The 21819-nt window shown below is 44.5% G+C and overlaps 1 protein-coding gene across 7 annotated transcripts in view; it reads right to left on the bottom strand.

Annotated features, from left to right (window-relative positions):
* DPP6 (dipeptidyl peptidase like 6) overlaps window positions 1–21819 on the bottom strand; it is a 563983-nt gene that overhangs the window by 411970 nt on the left and 130194 nt on the right. For 4 of the 7 annotated variants that reach the window (XR_009965358.1, XM_062621479.1, XM_062621480.1 and 1 more), the window contains exon 1: window positions 4218–4747. The exons of 2 other annotated variants lie outside the window; for them this stretch is intronic. Coding sequence is in view for 4 of the 5 variants with exons in the window: in XM_062621479.1 (XP_062477463.1) it covers window positions 4218–4418 (201 nt within the window). In the remaining variant the exon portion in view is untranslated. Of the gene's footprint in view, window positions 1–4217; window positions 4748–21819 lie in introns of those variants that run through there. One more of the 7 variants, XM_062621473.1, reaches the window with a different exon arrangement.

Raw genomic sequence — 21819 nt, 5'->3', positions numbered from 1 at the left:
CAAGCAGGAAACACAGTTTTTCTGAAGCATTTCAAAATTATCGCTATTTATATCTGAATGAAAAATTTCTCAAAATGTAAATCAGTCTGAATAATCACTTGTAAAACTAGCACAGTATAATGTATTGCCAAATGCAGTTTTAAGCAAATACAGGAAAGCAGAAAATATTCAGAATTCAGTTACAGAAAAAATATTCACAGTACTTAAAGCTTTTGGAGTTTGGGTCTGGCCATTTTAGTATGTTTAAGTCGCCTATTAAAGCCAATCGGACTTTTGGTTAAGCAATGAACCTGTAAGAAAGCAGCATATGGCTCTTGATATAGAAAAGCTTTACAATGTTTTAGTGCAGGGTTCAATAGTTTTAACACATACAAAATTTAATTTAAAAAGGAGTTCTGTGATCATCATTTTATAGTCAGCACCTCATAAAACAGATCAATATCTGTGTTACAGAAAAATGCTGAATTTCTTATGCACCTGATTAATGCACTGTTATCATCCCAGTAATTAAAAGGAATAGGGTTATACACAATCAGCATGATACATCTTACTCAGCACCTCCTGGCAGTTGCCTGCAAAAATTAAACTCATTAATCACTGTGATGCCAAAGAAGAAAAAGCTTGGAAAAGATAAAAAATCTCAACTGAACATCTTGCAGAAAAACCCTTCCACAGTACAATCTGAAAAGCATTAACCTCATCTGTCTAAAAAGGAGAACTAAGTTACTAAAATTCTTCATAACCTACTATACCACCACACTAGATTTTACTAAGAGTCTTAACAGATATTTTCTCACATCTAAAATTATTTAGTAAAAAGGTAATCCTATAACAAAGCAAAAAAGTAATCAGAACTTAGTTTATAACTGCTGCGATAATTAACTTCAGTATCAATACTGTTACAGAGTCAACTGGGAAATGGTTTTCTTGGGTCATTTATACGGGACCTAATTCCCTCATTACTCCTCCCATAAATAACATGATTATCTCATCAGGCTAATAACATAAAAAATGTGCAATATCAAACCCAGCTTTTGTTCATAAGCTAGATCTACTATATATATTTTCTCATACACCAACCATGATTTGAAACAGTATAAAAACTCATTAAAATGCTAAAGAATGTTGTGACTTCTGTTTTGCTATGCTTTCATATTACAAAAACAATGTTCTCAAGTCCATCTTGATGGTAGCTGTAAAGCAAAGTTATCATACTAAATTACAATTATCATACCAAATCACAACTGTCTTTGTTTTAAATTTTGTTTATCACAAAGTTACTGCTTCCTCCGTGACTTCTTATAGATTTCATCTAGTAATTTTCCACCAGTAGTACTTTCAGTAGGCAAAATGCTTACTAACAATACTGTGACCTTCAAAGGCAAGACCGTGTCTTTCCCTCTGTTTGGTACTGCATTGAGGTCTGTACTGGTGCTTAAAAAATATACTACTGAATGCAGCGCACATAGGGAAAGTCATCATCAGTAACCTATTAAAAACCTCAAATATCTCCTGATTATTAGTCACATTACAAAGTTAGGAACAGAACATTCTCATTCTCAGGTTTGTTTTGGTAATTCCAAGTGTGGAGAGGTAACCAAACTTTGTTTCTATGTGTTTAAGCTCTGGATTTTCCTACTAGATTAATGTTGAAGGATGAAAGACAAGTTTGTATGCCCTACTATAATATGTGTGTAAAACACAATACAGAAGTCTAACCTCCTTAGAAAGGGGTTTCCAATGCCATCTCGTTAAGACCTTCCCCATGATAAGCAACAGCACATGCTCTTGGCACCCTGCACAGACAGACCACCCTCCTTCTCTCATGGTCCTGGCCTGATGCCTTCCTTGTTTTTCCCTTTGCCTTGGAGATTTCATGCTCGGGGCTGCGTTTGCCCATTCTGGCCTGCTGCTGCTGGGCTCAGGAGAGAAGCCACATCTTCTCACTGCTATCTCTCCACAGCCAAGCTCAAGAGCCCATCGCCAGTTCATCAAGGCGCCTGGCCAGGCTGGTTCAGCACCGCGGAAAGCTCCTCCCCACTGGGACAAGATGGTTCAGCACCGCGGATAGCCCCATCTGCCAGACCGTGTGTATTCAGCACTGCGGACAGTTCCTCACGTCTCTTGGACAGACGGTACAGCACCGCAGACAGTTCCGTCAGTCCCGCCCCACTCTGGCCCTCCTCCGCGTTCCCCGCAGGCCGGACCCCTTCCTCTTCTTCCTCCAATCCATGCTTTAAAGGCCATTTTCACTGGCTTCGCCACGACTTTACCCTTCCTACCTTTCCGACCTTCCACCAGTGACCCCTCAGAGCAGGCTGCCCTGTCTCTGTCAGACAGGAGCACCCTCGAACTGCCCAACCCAGCTCACTCCACTTTCTTAGACACGTTGCCCCCTGTAAAAATAATTCACACCAAGCACTCACGTGCGTTTAAAAGTCACCTCAAATCCCTTTTTCTAACCACATTTTTTGCACTTGATTTCAGGAAACACCTAGGCAGGCACCTTTCCCTCTACACATGGCACCACCCAACAATGCTCTCCACCTACACACAAACCCTAACAAGAGAAAAGAAAAAAAAAGGGGGGGGAGCGGGATATTCATGAACTCTCCTTTTAAGTAGTCCATATGATTCTTCTTAATATTATTTTGGAGCCTGTCAGCACAAATCACTCTCACATGCTAAGCTGAGTCCTTCTCTTCCGGGCTCAGCGCTTCTGGTTATCAGAGAAGCGGCTCCAGACATCTGCCGTCTCCAAATACAGGAAAGCGAAATTAACAGTCAAATAATGAGGGAAACGTGTCCGAGCCCAGCCCTGGCGGCGGCGCTCCGTTGGCGCATAGCGACACCTAGAGCCAGCACGGCGCCGGGAAGGGGCCCGTCTCCTCGGCCACGGGCGGGTGCGGGCGCCCGGCACGGGGAGGAAACGGGTCCCCTCCGGCAGGGCCAAGGAGCGGCAGAGCCAAAACTGTTGCCAGTGAGAGAGTCACGGGGAAGAGTTAATCTGGTGTCCAGACACCACTGGTCCCCTGGAGCCGCCAGCGTGGCAGCCACCTCCGGGAGGTTAAGGTCGATTTGCACCATCGCTAGATAAAGTGCACTTGCTCTGCGGACCGCGAAGGGCTTAACGAAGGGATGGGGAAAAGGGCGGGGAATTAAAAGAGAGCCAGGGGAAGTTTCCCTGCGAAAACAACTCTCCCCGAGTGGGGCAGCCCTGCTTTCTCGCCATTCCTGGGAGGGTTCTCGGAGCCGGAGCTGAGCCCAGCCACGAAGCTAACCCGTCCCACCCTGGCAGGAACTGCTTCTAACAGCCCAAAATATTAATCTCATCTGCAGCCATTTGCTTTCCCTTGTGAGTGCTTCCAGAGAGGCAAAACACACTCAGATTCCTCTGCAAACCTAATACCACCCCAAGATGGGGAGCCACCTGGTCCTATATACCGCTGGCCCTTCTTCGACTCCGCACTTTCCAAATCCCCTCTTTCCGCCCTCCTCCTGAGCAAACCAAGCGCCATCGACCCAAGCTAGTTTAACCCCATAGGGCCCAGCAGCGAGTCCCAGTCTGGCAAGTCACCCGTTACTAAGGTGATATGTAGATGCACCCTCTGAAGTCGCAGCTCTCCGAGGCAGCGAGGGAGCGGAAGGTGTGTGGCCGAAGTTAGCGCCTTCTCCGCGGGGGCACCCCTGGGGGCGCCGGGGAGGGGAAAAAGAGGGAGAGGCCCCGAAACGGCTGCTCGGGGGTTAAAAAGTTTCCCCGCTGCCGGGGTGGGGGAAGGCTGACGGGAAAGCGAGAAGGGAGGGACGAGGTGAAGCCTTCTGCCCCGGGGGAGTGTTGAAGGGTAAAACATGGAATAACAATTAAAAATAAAAGGGGGGGGCGGGGGGTGTTTGTCGCCTCGCTTGGAGGGAAATCACTGGGGCTCGCACTTGCTGTTTCCCAGCGCTCTGACCCGGTGCCCTCAGCCCCGCTCCACGGTAGTGTAAGAGCCGCGCAAGAAACCAGGAGACAGGGAAAGGTGCGGGGGAAGCGCGGGCTCCGTCCCGTACTCTCCCTGGCTAGTACTTCGGGGGAAAAACTGGAGCACAGAGACCCGCTGGGAAGAGCGGACAAACCGCAAGAAATTGCTGCCAGCCTGGAGGGGCACTCGGGCACCCGGGGGGACGGGGAAACGACACCCACAACCCAACCCAACGCGAAGGACACCGGCGCTTACATCCTCCTCCTCGCAGTCACTTCGAGACTGGTACTGGAAGCGGGGCCGGCTGCTTTCCTGTTGCAATGGACGCGGGGTCTTGCCGGCAGCGCCGTCCTCCTCGCTGCTCTGGGCGCCCAGGAGGTGACTTGCTTCGGGGGGAACGGGGAAAGAGCGGGAGGTGTTGATCTTCCCACTGAACCGCTGGTACAGTGAAGCCATGAAGTCAATCCGCGGGAAACGAGGGGGAGGGAGGGAGGGAGGGAAAGAGAGAACCTTCTCCCTGTCTTTTTTTTTTTTCCTCTCCCCCTCCTCTCTTCTTTTTTGGCTACAGCATTCTATACGCGGGTGAGGATCAGTCCCACATCAGTGGAAGGGAGAGCGAGGGATCCTGCTCTCCAGTCCTCTGCACCGGCACCCAGAGAGAAGCGGGGGGGGGGGATCGAGAGAACAGGGGGGAGTGACGAGGGGGAGAGAAGATAGATTGATAAATAAATAATAAAATGCAACCGAGCCGTAACACCACAGGCCCGGGGATGCTGCACCATCCAGTGTTGGGAAGGGGGGAAAAAAAAAAAAAAGGGAAGAAAAAAAAAGAACCAAAACACTCTACGAAGACGTACCCCCGATAATGGCGCCTGAGTGGATCAGCATTAAATGTGCTTTGGGGGTGTGCGTGTGTGTTTGCAAAAGCAGGGAGAGAGAGAAAAAAAAAGAAGGGGGGCTGGCTCAGGCGCTGGCTGTCAGCGGCTCCCCAGGCAGAGGTGGCGGAGCAGTCGCCTCCGAGGTCGCATACCAACAGTGTGCACAAGCGAGAGGCAGAGTGACAGAGTGTGTGAGACGGAGTGGAAGGGGCTGGGAAGCCTCATTCAAAGCACGTTGCTCTTCAGGAGAGGGGAGGGCTCTTCTACAATCATCTCCTTTTCGGCACCTTCTTTTTCATCTTCTATTTTTTTTTTTTTTTTTTTTTCCCGGGGAAACAACTTAAAAAAAAAAATAGCAACAGACACCTGATCGCAAGCCGGGAGAGAGAAAAAGAGGTGGGGAAGGGAAAGGCGAGGCGGGACCGGCAGCTGGAGGGTGGCCGGAGGCCCGTGTGCCCGAACTGCTCGGCCTCGGGGAAAGGGCAAGGGGAGGGAGGGCGAAACCACTCGGTAAGCCCTGCCCTGCCCCAGCCGGCCGCGGGCATGGCTCCGCCCGGAGAGGGCAAGCGCCCGGTCCGGTCCCCCTACCCCGTCCCTCTCCTTCCCTGGCCTCCCCACGGCTGGGGAGAGGCGGTGGGAAGGGAGCGTGTTGCGGGTTTTTGGAAGTGGTTTTTGTCGTCGCTTTTTAGAAGAATCCGGTAAATTGTGTCTCTTACTATTTTTGTATTAATTCATTTTTGCTGCATTAAAACGTGCTTCAGCGCCCCTCAGTGGAAATCCGCCCAAAGTGGCAACCGGCAGCACCGGCCGGGGATAAACAACCGCGGTCCCGGCGCCGGGGGGTAGGCGGCCGGGCCGGATCCGGATCGGGAACGGGGTCGGGATCTCGCCCGGGGAGCAGCGGCTGCCGCCGCGGCCCTTTGCGCTGCCCTGGTGTGGCCCTTGCCCGGGGCCAGCGGCTACACCGGCTCGGCCAGGGGAGCCGCGGCCGCTCGTTAACGCTCCCGGAGGGAAAAAGGGGCATGTGCTCAGGCAGCACCGGGGAGCTGGCAGCGGGGTCCAGTAAGGCTGCATCGGGTCCGAGGGTGACGGTTCCTGTTGCTCCAACATCAAGCTCCGCGGTTTCCATAGCAACAGATGCTTAGGATTAAAGGGAAGTGGGAGAGTTGCTGTCCCCTCCTTTCTTCCCCGAAATCATCCTCCTCTTTGACCTCTAAGTTTGCCAGAGCTACGGGGATTACAACACACGAAGCATAAACCAGAGTTTGCACATTCCCACTGACAGACTTACTGCTGACGAGCTCACAAACTTGATTATACTTCAGCAAGTGGATTTGATGGGCTGAGATTTCAACAACTGCCTGATCAAAAATCCCTTTACATCTGAATAGCTTCATTCTCTGCTTTTTATTTGTGTCTTCAAAGTCAGGGATGAAAAGGGAAAACTTATCAAGAGAGAAAACAAAAACACCCTGCCTCCTTCCTGAAGGAACTTGAAAGAAGGAATCATTTTGATCTTCACAACTGAGATCCTGACATTTAATTAAAAAACAAGATGAGCACACAATGCTCTGAAGCAAAGGTTTAGCTTCTAAGTTATGGCAACATGCAGTATAACAGACATAACTTTCCAGAAGCCACTTGGAACCCTCGTAAGTTACGTTTCAGACACAAGTCAACTACACACTACCAAAAATCTGGACAGTTAGCTCATCTGAATTCCACCTTAACCTGCTTTAAGAGTGACTTCATGACTATTTGGAATTGGTGACAACTAGCACTAAAAGAATAAAATAAAGAAACAAGAGAATCAAAAGAAATAATACATTTTTAAATTCTATGGAAAACTAGGACACAAAGGAATAATCAAAGAAAGCCACAAAATGGCAAGATGAAACCACAGGCAGAAAAAAGTCACCCAAGATTAAATGTCCAAAATAAAAAGTCTCAAAGAAAGTACAGAAAAAAGAAAACATTATACCTCACAGCTCAGTTCTAAACTCAAAGGGTCACTAAGGACCACGTCAATTCCATATACATTCAGTTTGTGGTTATAATTCTTAAGGACCAAGATTTCACATAATCAAATTTATACAGTCATACATGCACCTATTGTGCATGTATGTGTGTACATAATTAATGGAAAAATTGCACTAAGTGGACATAAAATTGCAACATCAAATACTTCAAAAGCTTGAAAGTACTTGAAAAACAACCAGCAAAATGGGCCTCATCCACCAAGAAATCCTGATCATGCAGTTTTGGGCTGTGATTCGTTTGCCCTGAAATAAATAATTACAGCTATTTAAAGGCCTTCCCGATTCCAGCTCTCTACTCCGTGACAGGCCAGGGACAGCAGAAGCAAAGTCCTGTCATATCATATTGCAGTGGGTGGAGGAAAGTGGTTTAAACCTGTTGGGAGCCACAAGACACAGTTCTATGGTGATGCTACAGTGAGAGTGACCTTGCATAGAAGGGCTGAGCTAGAGGCAGAAATATCTTGAATAAGCCCCTGCAATAAGATGCACCAGATTGCTGGTGATGCCTTTATTGAAAGCAGAAGGATTTTTCTGAGTCAGAGGGACCCAGATGATTTCATTAGAGACTCTGGAGAGCAATTCAGTCTGCCTGTGCACAAGTTATCTCAGGATGTAACTTGTCCCTCACAAGCATGTGTTATGGTGGGCCTGCCCTCCTTGCAGGGAGGGACACAAGCCAGCACCCCTGAATCACAGCCCAGTGCTGGAAGTCCTCTATGCTCTGTTTGCAATTCCATGGGTAATTTGCTGTTCACCTGTGCATTACTTCGGGCGCAGAGTCCTCTGCAATGCCCCGGTTATACGACCAGGTACTGTCATACAGTATGCACACCAACGGGGCACGGAAAAGAGGATAGAGCCAAAAAAAGAAACAGGAACCACTGAGACATGATAACAAAATGGCAATAAACACCATATCAGTAACCAGGGTTCCACTACAACAGAAGACCTTTTCAGCCTTTAGCAAGATTTGAGGCAAAGAAAGCAACGTGCATCATGAAATATGTTTAAGGAGGCAAAATATTTCAGAAGTACAAATGTAAATCTTGTCTCTAAACACACATCTCATATGTAAGAAAGATCCTTTCCCTAAATCCTTCAAACAGATCCCAAGATAAAAATCAAGGCATTTCAAAACAGTGTCCTCAAGCATCTCTTAGTTGTATATATAATTCAGTAACCAGAGTTTTACAAGAAGCTTTGACTCCTAACTAGTGACATTTCAATCAGAATAAAGTGTGTTAGCTTAAGCTATTTTCCCTGCAGCAGCAAAGTACATTTTACTGACATTTTTAAAGCATGCAGATAAAAAATGACACTTGTTTTTTCACTTTGTATAAACAAACAGCAACCCCACATTTCAGCACTATTAATGTAACACTATCAAAAGCAGGTCAAACCCAAGACCTACTGCCTTTAAAACTGCACATAACAGATTTCTTTTTGGACAAGCTTTCTCAGAATAACACTGGCAAAGAAATAATCCAGCAATATTTCATTTAGATATTTTTTTGTAAAACATTACTTCTGTCTGTCAGGGAATTCAAGCACTGTTATTCATGTTCCATTCTTCTGTTCTGAGTAAGCAATTTATGTTTGCTTAAACTTTGAACTTGTCATCTAAATAATACAGAGCTTGTTGCAGACAGAGCTAAACATGTTTCTAGTTTTCCTGTGGTGAGAGTTATAAGCACCTGATTAGTGGATTTTTTAATAAGAAATATTTTTTAAAAAGTTCAAGTGCACTTTTTATTATTGAAAATATTATATTTTCCTTTTCCAATGAACTTTTAAAGGAACTTTATAATTTCCTGATTATCTTTTCATATCATTCTGGAAAATGACAAATTAATATTTGTTCTTAAACGACTGTATTTATTAGTAAAATGATTTTTTTGTAATAGCAGCTCTCCAGGCACTACAGGAACAAACTTACACTGTTCTAATACCTATTACAATTGTCAGCCATGATAGAAACATCCAACCCATGAATCTCTAATGGCCCCAGGCTTATGCCAGCTATACATCTGCTGTTTAGTGTCATCTAAAAACCCAACCAAAGCAAACCAGAGAAGAAATTATCTTTCCTATGTGTTGTGGTTTAAACCCAGTCAGGTAATTCGTTCGCTCACTTCCCCCCCTTTTCTTGCCCTCCCCCTGCTCTCGGAGGGACGGAGAGGAAAATCGAAAAGAATGCAACTCCCACAGGTTGAGATAAGAACAGTTTAGTAACTAAGGTATAACACAGATCACTACTGCTACCACCAATGATAATAATGATACAGGAAATAACAAGGGAAGAGAATACATCATCTCACCACCAGCCGACCGATAACTCGCCCCCCCAGCCCGACCAAGCTCTGACCGATACCTCCTCCAACCCTGCAGTCCCCCAGCCCTTCCGGCTCACTCCCAGTTACATCCTGGGCATGACGTGCTGTGGTATGGAATACCTCTTTGGTCAGTTTGGGTCAGGTGTCCTGTCTCTGCTTCCTCCTGGCTTCCCCTCCTCCCTGGCAGAGCATGAGGCTCACAAAGTCCTTGGCCAAACCAAAACATCACCTATCAGCTCTGTTCCCAAGCTGAAAATCAAAACACTGCACTGCACCAGCTACCAAGGAGGAGAAAAATGACTGCTACTGCTGAACCCAGGACATTATCCACCCCTTATTCCATACCATTCACGTCATGCTCAGATCCCACATTTTCAATATACTCTTATCTTAGTGCATGGACCAGTCCCTATAAAGCTGCTGAGTCCATCTGGTCCATGATGTCAGGCTCCATCTCTTGTAATAGTCTTCCAGAGCAGGAGAGACTGTGTGCAGTGTTCACACTCGTGAATAACCTGGGCAATAGTGTCCATTGCTAAGTCCACCCCTCGATCATGAGTCCATCTCTGTGTTGCATCTCTGCTCTGATGGCCTGAAGTGCCATGGGCCCACCAGGCTTAAAATAATTCACTGTCCCCTTCAGCAGTTTCTGCAGCTTGTTGCTGGGGACTCCATACAGCTGCCTTCCATCTCCAATGCTTCCAAAGCACTGGAGGGGCCCAGTGGACTAGATACTTGCCGATACTCTCCCACACACCCTGCCACTCATCACTGTCCAGCCTTGGAGAAAACCTCTTGGTCCCCCTATATCCTCGTCTAACCCCAGACAAGACCCAAACCTCACTCTGCTTAACTTTTGAGATCAGACAAAATGGTTGTGGGTAGAACACAGCCTGTGTGTGTGCCAACATGCTGATCCCCATCACAATCAGCAGGCAGGTCCCAAGGATACCCAAAGGCCATTCAAAACCTTCAGAACTCTCAAACGATGCTGCTATACTTGTCACTGGGGCTGGTGTAGCTGCTGTACTTGTCACTGGGGCTGGTGTAGCTGCTGTGCTTGCCGGCTCTCCCACCGCCAGCTTCTCTTTTCCTGAGTCCAGCTCTTCCTCCTCTGCCTTGCTGGGAAATGCTGCGTGGTCTCCTGCATCCTCCTGGGGCTCGGCGGGCGGCTTCCGGGGAATGCTCTCGGCCGTCGCGGGGCTGGGCTCGGCCGCGGGGCTCGGCTCCTCCGCGGGGCTCGGCTCCTCCGCGGGGCTCGGCTCCTCCGCGGGGCTCGGCTCGGCCGCGGGGCTCGGCTCCTCAGCCGCCTTCTCCCGCTGCTCGGCAGCCCCTTCCTTCCTCTCCTCGACCGCCCCGACCTCCTCCACCGGCAGCCGTCCCCTCGCGGCCTCCGGCCCCGCTCCCGCCGCCGCTTGGTCCCCGGGGCCGCTCTCCCGGGCCGCTTCGGCTGCCGCCGGTTCCCGGGGCCGCTCCCCCTCGGCTCCCCGCAGGCTCACGAAGATGGAGAGTAGGGCGAGGGCCAGGAGGGTGAAGAGCAGCCGGACGGCCACGTACAAGTCCACGGTCACGTCCGTCCCGCCCTGCTGCTGGAGCCCGCCCGTATTACAAGCCATTGCCATAAAGCACAGTGAGACAAGAACCTTAGCCCAGGCCCCATACTTGATAAACACTAACACAGCAAATACCGGCTCTACGTAAGTTACAACATTCTGAAGCTGTGAGATCAAGCGAAAGAACTCTGAGAGCCAATAAATCAGCATTGTGACGAGTGACTATTAATCCAGTCAAATCTGTCGTTATCTCAACCCTTCGTGCCCCACGTTGGGCGCCAAAAAGAACTGTTGTGGTTTAAACCCAGTCAGGTAATTCGTTCGCTCACTTCCCCCCCTTTTCTTGCCCTCCCCCTGCTCTCGGAGGGACGGAGAGGAAAATCGAAAAGAATGCAACTCCCACGGGTTGAGATAAGAACAGTTTAGTAACTAAGGTATAACACAGATCACTACTGCTACCACCAATGATAATAATGATACAGGAAATAACAAGGGAAGAGAATACATCATCTCACCACCAGCCGACCGATAACTCGCCCCCCCAGCCCGACCAAGCTCTGACCGATACCTCCTCCAACCCTGCAGTCCCCCAGCCCTTCCGGCTCACTCCCAGTTACATCCTGGGCATGACGTGCTGTGGTATGGAATACCTCTTTGGTCAGTTTGGGTCAGGTGTCCTGTCTCTGCTTCCTCCTGGCTTCCCCTCCTCCCTGGCAGAGCATGAGGCTCACAAAGTCCTTGGCCAAACCAAAACATCACCTATCAGCTCTGTTCCCAAGCTGAAAATCAAAACACTGCACTGCACCAGCTACCAAGGAGGAGAAAAATGACTGCTACTGCTGAACCCAGGACACTATGTCAAATGCACTAATTCAGCAGTCCCCAAGGACATACTTGATTGTTCATTTTGATCTAATGTGAGTGCTGGGGGGAGCAAATAACTGTGTTAAGGTAAGTGACGCTAGGAACGCTGAAGACTGAGGGGTATTATATACTGTGGCATTAGTATGCTGATCTGTTCACTTTCTTATGTCATCATTTGTGCTAGTAACATTTCAGAGCAAATTCTGTAGAAATACAGCACTGGACAGTGAGTGAGCTTGGGACATAGAGAGACGTGATTCTCTCTAGAATCACAGATATTATTAAAAAGTCTTTCAGGCCTTACCAAAAACCCCAAGCAAAACCAAACCCATCAAAAGCGAACAAGCTAGCTTTCCTGGCTGTAATAACAGAAACATTGGGAAAATTAGTTTTCTGCGCATTGCAAGAATAATTCAATCTTCCAGAACTGGCTGAATGAAAGCTTTTTGTGAGGAAAAGAAAGCACGGATACTCAAGTACTTGGAGCAGTAGGCAAAGGTGGCTTTATATGATACAATATTTTAGGGGGGGAAAATACCAAAGTAGGCTGGAAGAAAAGGCTCTTCAGAGGAAGAGATGGACCCAGAGAGAGCAGTGAAGAAAGGAGAAAAAAGCACACAGAAGAGGCAGGGACACAGTGAAGTATCAGGTGGGGTGAGAGAGAAAGGAGACAAAAGCAAGTGAGGTCAAAGAGGCAGAGAAGAAATGGACCAAAACTGGCAGAGATGGAAAGCACCAACATGCCTGGAGAGTAGAGAGGTAGGTTGGAGTGGTACAAGGTTAATTGGAGCCACACAGAAGGAGGATTTTCAAAGCCAGGGAGACAAGCTGCTCCAGAGGGTGCTTCTGACACCTGATGGATAAATATTTGCTCAGTGGTCAGTAGACAGGTGATTTTACTCACTAAGAGTCTTGATACCCACTAGGGCCTAATAAAATGAAATCAAGAACATATAGCTGAGTATCAGCAAGTACTTCTTGGTAGTGTGAGCAGGATTGTTTCCAAAGGAAATGGGTGAAAGTCCTAATGCTGAGGACATTTATAAATAGCCTGTATGAGGCACTAGAAAATGTGCTGTAAGGCATAATCCTGCCAACTGGCAAGAGGAGAAACCATATAACCAAGGAGGCCTTTTCCATATGTTTTTTTTACATTTTGCAACTGGTGCAGGGGTGGTGAAAAGCAGGGAAAAAACAAAACCCTCAGAAGAGAGCACTCAGGAAAAACAGTTGTGCAAGTTTGCTGCTACAATAGGTAACAGCAAAGCCTAAATAAAAAAAGGTACAGATGCACATGTGTTTGTAGAGCTCTACATCACATTAGGGTCCTGGCCTACAACTGGATCTACTATTGACATACACGCAAATAGGAATTTGTGCTGAAGACTGTCTTTCTTGCTTTAATTAATATTCTGTCTTTGGAAGCTTTATTTGAGAAAAGTTAGGATGAGATCCCAGTTCCATGTCTTCAAGAGAAGCCAGGAAGTTAAGCATTAACGTTACAGATAAATACATTTTTCTTAGGATGCCAAGAGCCATTGGCAGCCATGCAAGACTCAGCTAATGTTGCTGAACTGGGTCTCCAGTATGCATATTCTTCTCTACTTTGGAACTTGCCAGTTTTTGATATTTGTGTCAGATATGCCATGACAACAATCAGTTTGACTGATTAATATTATCTCTCAAGGGGGTTTTCCATAAGAAAAGGAAATAAATTCTTCAGAAAGGCAAAGTAGGCTGTGGCAGGTCTATCAGGAAAGTAACCATCTTGCCAAAGTATCTACTGGCACTTCAGTCAGCTACTTCAGATGGAATATTGAAGCAAGAGAATATTCTCAGTATTATGTGTGAAAGGGATGCACAAGATTCCTGCTCCATCTTAAATGCCTGAGCCACATCTGCACAAGCTTAATTGCCCATGTTGGGAGAAGCTGCTGGGATTCCCTAATTCACCATTATAAAACTGGTAGCACACAGAAGCAGCATACCTTGGAGAAATTCTTCAAGGAGAAGTTCTTGCCAAAAAGAACTTGTGCATGCAGAATCTTAGAGAAACAGAAGGGATTTAACCAGTCAGCATTTCAAATGCATGACACAGATTTCCAACAGAGTAGACAAGGCAAAATACTTTGATTTAAAGACTTCATTACAATACAGAGATTTTCTTTAAACAAATCTGTGACTCCTTGGACTAGGTGTCACTAAATTCACAGTTTGCTTGTTGCTTGGAAAAGAACTAAGTCTAGATTTAATAAAAGACCCAGGGGATGTAATGACACAATTTTAGGTTTTGGAACCCCACAGCTGAAGGAAACCCCTAGAGATATATATGAATATACAGATAGAAAAGCATACGTAAGGAGATGGACATCTCAAAAAGGCTAGCTGCCATTAGGCTAACAAAATACACTCTACTCCTTTGCTCTCACCCTGGCCCTGCCAGACATACATTTCTTCCTCCAGTTTGGCACAGCTTCAGCATGTTTGAGTATTTCTGTCTCGCAGCCTTTCCCAAAGAAATGAGCAATGATGGAGGTTTGTAAAAAAACCAACCCTGTGAGAGAGCATGTTGAGTATTCTCTAGGAACAGGGAATCTTGAAGGCTACAGGTACAATTCAGTCCAATTTCTGTCTCCCATCAGGACTACAGACAGGTGAGGAGCTGTCTTCTCAGGGCCATTTTTAACGTACACAACTGCCATTGTAGGTACTTCAAAAGTTTTCAGACTGAACAGAAAATCATTTAATGAGCTCCAATATTCTGGAGTGAAGTGGGCTATAAGCAGGAACTTTATGGAGCACAGTTACAGATTAGCTGTCGGAAGTTCCCTGAAATCACCTAAAAGTAAATAATTCCTTTTTGTATTTGGCACTAATTGAATTGGTAGATGTTTGTGCTTCTTCATTATTAGTGCTGGTGCATGTTCTTTCCTACCCATTTGTCTTCATAAACTGATTAGGAAAAAAGCTTACCAATTCACTCATAGTTTTCTAAGAATAAATTACCCCATTTGTCCATTTCACCTGCCTTAGTAACATGAAGCCTAAAACAACTGAGGCTCTTGGAAGCTATTTTAAAGATTTGTTAGTGCTTTCCATCAACTGCCATTATGTAACAGCAAATATTCACGATTATAAATGGCTGTCCAAACAGTGTACTCATTTTCTGAAAGTGGGAGACACAAGGACAAGAATGGAACACTGATAGGAGATTCATAAATTATGTCCTTTCTGATTTAAACAGAGGTTTACGAGCACAGTTATTTAGGATCAACAAACAAGCCAACCAAAGAGAGATTTTAATTTTAAATGTATCTTATAATGTGCTTTGTTTTAACTCATTGACTATGTGCTTCCTTTTAACCTTACCGCATTAAAGTATGTCAAGCAGAGGCACTAAATTCAGCTTTGCAAAGGTATTTAGCAACGTGAGGTACTGGAGTACACATTGGAATTATCATAATCAGATCAGTGATGGCATAATCAATATGAGCTGCTGCTTTGGAAAATTCCAGTGGATATTCACATGCATTTTAATGCATTCACTGTATGTACCTAAATTTAGGGGCATTTGATTTCTAGTTGCTTGTTAAGCTGATATATATATATATTATTGGCTTGCTAAATAGCTTTAAAAAATAAACAAACACAAAGCTATGTGAAACAAGACATGTATATTTCTAGTCCCTTCTGACTAAGAGGTAGATCTATATGTATATTTATTTGCCAAGGAATCATAAAAGTATACCAAGGGAACCAAACTAAAGAAAATGTGAAAACTAACTTTAGGGATGTTCAATAACTTCACTGCAAACTTAAAAGCAAACTAGGATTTTGCTAAGCAAGAAAATACAAGCAGCTTCATCATGATCATGAATACAACTATGACAAAGGCAATCCTGTGAAATTTTGACTGCAGCTCAATAATTTCAAACCTCTGAAAGAAGTCTGATTTGCTCTTCTAGAGAAAAATAATTAATTCCCTCCAAGTTATGCAAGCACACAGCAGTACTCAGATCCTCTTGTTCCTCTCCACAAAGCAGGCAAGCAGCAACTAGGCAGCTAAAAATGTCACAACAGGGCTCTGAGAACTAACCTTTGAGCCCATCACAGTTTCTGCAACAATGACATCAGCAAGACTTCAGCACACAGACATAGCTGCGTTTTGTAAAAGCACCAACATTGAAAGCAACTGTTGAAAAAACGAAGCCACCATGACTTAAGGCAGTAAAAATTTCTGATGAAACACTACTTGCTACACTAGCTGAAGCCTCTCACCAGGAACACTATCAGCAATGAGCGGACAGAAACAGCACCGCCATTTATCTGGAATTTAAGATTCTTGATAATCATTGAATTGTTTCTCAACACTACCACTTCAACGATTTCATATAAATAACCACACTAAAACCTTCTTCAATTTCAAGAGACTGAGCAAAGTTTACCATTTTTCTGTGGGAATTGTTTATTCTAGCCATTATTCACCAATTTAAATATGTCTTTACCTATCCACGAACTCACTAAACCAGAATTCACTACTGATTCTGGGGATAATAAATTTCTTGGAAATATCCTTTACTGAGAAAAGAGTATCCACATTCAAAGGAACATATCCCTGCAATGGTATTGCTTAGTATTTTTGGAAGTGGACGACACCTCAAAACCAATTAGCATGGCCTAATTGTGTCATCCAGAAACACAGAGGTTCTTCAAGATAAAGCTCATGCAGTACTGACATTTGCGGCATGTTATGACAAATGCAGGAAATAATTTGTCTGAAGTGGCAACATTTGCTGGATAACAGAGATGACATAACCAGAAAATGGGACAGTCACCCCAAAGAGGGGCAAAACTACGTTTTGGCTAGAATCTTACATGTCACATTGGACTTACCAAAAATTTAATTACCTGGGAATTTTCCCAGGCATCTGCCAGAAGCATCTGCCTCTTCTTGAGCTTTCTTTGTATTAAAGAATTTAAAAGAAAGTATTGCAAGCTGGCTTGTATCAGAAATAGTGTGGCCAGCAGGACTATGACAGTAATCATCCCCCTGTACTCAGCATTGGAGAGGCTGCACCTCAAATACCATGTTTAGTTTTGCCCCCCCCACCACAAAAAAGACATTAAGGTGCTGAAGCATGTTCAAAGAAGGGCAATGAAGCTGGTGAAGGGCCTACAGTACAAGTCTTATGAGGAATGGCTGAGGAAATGGAGTTCTTTAGTCCAGAGAGAAGGAGGCTCAAGGGAGACCTTATTGCTCTTTACAACTACCTGAAAGGAGATTGTAGCAAGATGAGGGTCAATCTCTTCTCCCAGGTTGTCCTGACAGGACAAGAGGAAATGGCCTCAAGTTCCACAAGGGGAGGTTTAGATTGGTTATTATGAAAAATTTCTTCACTGAAAGTGTTATCAAGCAAAGGTCTTTCCCAAACTAAATGATTCTATGATTCTATAAAAAATGAAAGAAAACACTTGCAAGGGGCTGAGGGACAAGGAGCCCTTTGGAATTTGCTAGTCTCTTACATCTTAGTGTTAATATCAGAACACTCACCAAGGCCTATTTCTAAATACACTGGCAATGATTTCATCTTTGGTCTGCTTTTTCCAGTGAGTTCTAGAGAAGCACTGCTTAATCTGTAACATACCTATGTGTTCAGTTTATGATTCAGGGCTGAGGGGCTCCCTGTTCTCGACACTGACTCTTGGCTGGGATTCTCATGATGAACTTGAGCTTCCCTCTTCACCACAGGCAATTCTCTAGCCAGGCCACCTAGTTTAAAAGAAGGCAGAAGCTGCATGTCCTGCCACCTCTCAAGCCCCACATGTGCCCCAAAATGTTTTGAAGTAGGTTTGTGGGTCAGCTGCAGTGTGGGCTGCTGGCATATCCCAGCTTAGTACTGCAGCCATGGTGGGAAAGGTATGATTGTACATTTCTGCTTATTTTAGGAGCAGCCTAAGGCAAGTTTACAAAGTAATCTCTCTCTCTCCTTTGTGTTACCAGTAGTGCCTTTCTATACAAAAAATAAAATTACAAAGATACTTAGATGTTCACAGTGTAGTTTCTAAGCTGACAGCAGGCCTTTAAGGTGAGAGCACAGACATTATATTGAATATGCACCATCACATAATTTTTTGTCTATTATCTAGTTCATATTAGAAAATAGTTGTCATTTCTTTATCAGATCCATTTGGAATTGCTACTGTTGGATCCTGCCCTCTACTGACATGCTTCTCTTGTGAACACAATGCAGTCTATTATACACATGACAACCTAGATGGCACACTTTAAATCAGATGAGTCTTTTATGGAAAGAAGAAAAAAGAATTATGTGAGGACAAAGCCCCACATAGTAGTGATTTCTATTTCCTATGCCAAATAACTGAGAGGGGGAAAATAAAATCAAATTTTCTTAATTATAAATTAATTCATAATAATAGTCTGAAGATACTTGCGAAGAGTACAAGTTTATAAATAAGAGTCTGGATCACCTTCTACTCTTCAGAAATAAAATTGTTTTGTTTATAGCGCTTGTCAAGCCTGTTTTCTGAGTTTGATACAGAAAACATGCAGACCTGGTAGAAATGGCAGTGGCAAACAAGCAGTTGTGCTGTTCTGCTAACCTGCAGCATTAGCACACACGGCACAAAGCACTGCTAGTGGCAAGTGAGCACTTCCACAGCACAGAGCAGTGCTAGTGGCAAGGGAGCACTTCCACTCCTTCCAGTCTCTGCCCTCTGCCCAGCACAGGCTATTATAAGTGACAACAGAGTAAGCATTTTGATACCTGTTTTCACTTAAGGCCCTTAAAGTGGAGACAGCATCCATTATGACTTACAGTAAACTTCTGAAATAAAACTCCTTGTCCGTCTTTTACAGATGAGACCAGCAAAGCTAAGTGATTTGCTCATGCAGGTCCATACTGGGGGCAGAAGAGTGCACAGACTTCATCCCATGGCCATTTATTCTACAGGATAATGACACTCTTTATGTCAAGGATGGGGAAAGCTCACCAGAATTAGAAGGAGGTGGAGCATCAAGAGAGATATCACTTGCTAATTTTGGAAGCAATGGGCCTCAAACCAGGGCTATTCGTCTGGTCTGGTACACAGCTGCTTGCTTAAAACAGGCAGCTAAGAGTAAAAAAAAAGCTAAAGTCAGAAAACTACACCATGGAGATGGTAAAACATCCCTGAGAAACAGAATTCTTCCTAAGTCATTATCAAAGATGTCACTGATGTGTGTGAGTTCAAGCAATTGTGCTCCTTACACCACAGTCCTACATTTCCAACTGCAGTCCTGAGAAGAACCCTAACATGCAGATTTCCCTTTCTGTAGGGTTCTCGAGTTGTTTATTCTAGCCCAACTGACAGAAAAGTCAGAGTTACTGCAGGCACAGAGAATGCTTTATGCCCTCCATAAAATCATTTGACAATCCAAGGAAAACTTTCCTGAGTCTGTTGTTCAGATTTCAATGTGATTAACTGTATTCAGTGGAAGCTTTACTTGTGTAAGGACTGCAGGGTCTGACAATATCTGAGCAGGTCAGCCCAAAACATTAAAATGATTCATAACCCTAGAAATAAACATTTGAAAGAAAACCTTGTAAATACAGATCAGCATCACCACTTGAGGGTGCTGCAGTAGTTCTTAAATATTAACTTAAAGATGTGCTAACAGGCAGGTACTGTACACAGAGCTACACAGCAATAATTCACCTAATTACTTTCATGGAGGCACTCGGAGCATTTGGAGATAAATTCACACAAAAAACAGCTGAACATATCTTCTTCTGAAATACAGGTTTAAATTCTAAAACCTTCCTAGCTAACTAAGGTGATAAAATAAAATTCTCCTTAAAAAGAGGTGGAAAAAGGAAAAATTCAGAACAAAGGAGGACCCTCCATTACACAAGCACATGCATTTCAAACTTCAAAAAATTCATTACAAGTATAAATTCTCAGCTCTTCATACACATTTACTCTGACTGTAGTATAAGCAAATGTTTTCCAAGGCATCAAATTGATTTTGCTATAAACTATTACAGGATTATAGTCCATTTGAATAGTCTTCACTACAGGAAACACACAGAACTAGTCTCTGTGGGAAATATATTGAACAGTCAGTGAAACACAAAGCAATACCAAAATATAATAGAAAACGGTTCAAAAAAGCCACAGCAATCTAAATGGAAAGCCTGAGTCAAACATTATCTAGGATTCTCCAATTTTGTAGAGCTTCCCTTTTAACATAAAAAACATTATTTGCTCATGAGGATATAAAAAACATGAAATAAAGAATAGACAATAATGAAGTTAAAAGAAACTTTGAAATCACTATATATGTAAAAGCATAGTGACTGCACATAAAATGAGCTCTCATTTGGAAAGCATGTTCAATTCCATTTCTTTTATCTGACTCATATCAGATATTCAAGAAAACTGGTCAGGAACTATTTGATGATACTCATGGAAAATGCTGATCCATGAAAGCTAAAACTCTGGTGGAAAAAGGCCTGTTTTAAAAAAAATTCCCAACTCAAAGACATTTGTGGAGGGGCATGTTTTGCTTAAGGTCAGAAGAAATAAATGGACCACTTCCAGACTGAAAATAACATGATTTTTTTTTTCCAGAACTGATTTTGAACTGAAGTGGGGGGGGGGGAGGGAAGTCTGAAATAAAAATAAATCATTCTTTGGCTTGCCACAATGCAGACATTTCCAACATTGTTTACCCATCCTAATTCTGAGCAGCAAAGTTTTGAAGCCTTGAAACCCAAATCCTTCTCAGCTCTAACCTCTGCGTGTGCCGACTAGAACGTGGTAGATTGAAAAGCTTTCTAAAACTGTTGAAAAAGATGATGATCAGCTGGACCTTCATCTTGAATTCAAAGCACTGCAATCAGCTAGAATATTGCTCTGGCACAAGGGTGAATCTAATCTATGAACAGATAAGTATTAGGAATAGTCCTTTGCAATGAGAGGTAGAGACTCTCACTTTCCTTCCATGTCCTCTCCCTTAGGTGACTGTTCAACAACACGCTGCTGCTGAGGTTGACACCACCCATGATCCACAACATGCATTTCCCAGGACTGTGGAACTGATTGGAACTGATCCAATTTTAAAAGACTGATTTAACACAGTACATATGCACAGCTCAAAAAATGCTTGCAATGATAAAGGAAAAGCAATGTGATGAGAGTGACAGGGTGATTGTATCAAGAAGTTTTCAAGAGCCAGAAATTCATTCTGCAAATGATACAATTACCTACACGCTACTTCTTTGCTCTTAGCCCTCTAACAGACTGGAGTTATCTAGCCCCTATATTAAAATATTCAGCATCAGAAAGAGCAAAAGCTACTGTAGATACTTTACAAAGACAGGAGTAATCATTGAGAATATGTAGCAAGACATTGTTTTATTAGGGCATCTGAAATTAGAGACAATGTATCCATCATAGAATCATAGAATAGTTAGCATTGGAAAGGACCTTAAGATCATCTAGTTCCAACCCCCCTGCCATGGGCAGGAACACCTCACACTAAACCATGCCACCCAAGGCTCTGTCCAACCTGGCCTTGAACACCGCCAGAGATGGAGAATTCACGACCTCCCTGGGCAACCCATTCCAGTGCCTCATCACCCTAACAGGAAAGAATTTCTTCCTTATATCCAATCTAAACTTCCCCTGTTTAAGTTTGAACCTGTTACCCCTTGTCCTGTCACTACAGTCCCTAATGAAGAGTCCCTCTCCAGAATCCTTATAGGCCCCCTTCACATACTGGAAGGCTGCTATGAGGTCTCCACGCAGCCTTCTCTTCTCCAGGCTGAACAGCCCCAACTTTCTCAGCCTGTCTTCATACAGGAGATGCTCCAGTCCCCTGATCATCCTCGTGGCCCTCCTCTGGACTTGTTCCAACAGTCCCATGTCCTTTAATGTTGAGGACACCAGAACTACACACAATACTCCAAGTGAGGTCTCACGAGAGCACAGTAGAGGGGCAGGATCACGTCCCTCGACCTGCTGGTCACACTCCTGATGCAGCCCAGGATACGGTTGGCTTTCTGGGCTGCGAGCACATGCTGAAGCTGGCTCATGTTCATTTTCTCATTGACCAACACCCCCAAGTCCTTCTCCGCAGGGCTGCTCTGAATCTCTTCTCTGCCCAACCTGGAGCTGTGCCTGGGATT

This window comes from Pezoporus occidentalis, unplaced genomic scaffold (genome assembly GCF_034315485.1).
Source record: "Pezoporus occidentalis ecotype Australia unplaced genomic scaffold, CSIRO_AGI_Poc_V1 ctg23, whole genome shotgun sequence".
Lineage (NCBI taxonomy): Eukaryota > Metazoa > Chordata > Aves > Psittaciformes > Psittacidae > Pezoporus > Pezoporus occidentalis.
Note: the sequence above shows the minus strand (reverse complement) of the source record. Positions and strands in the feature narration are given on the sequence as shown.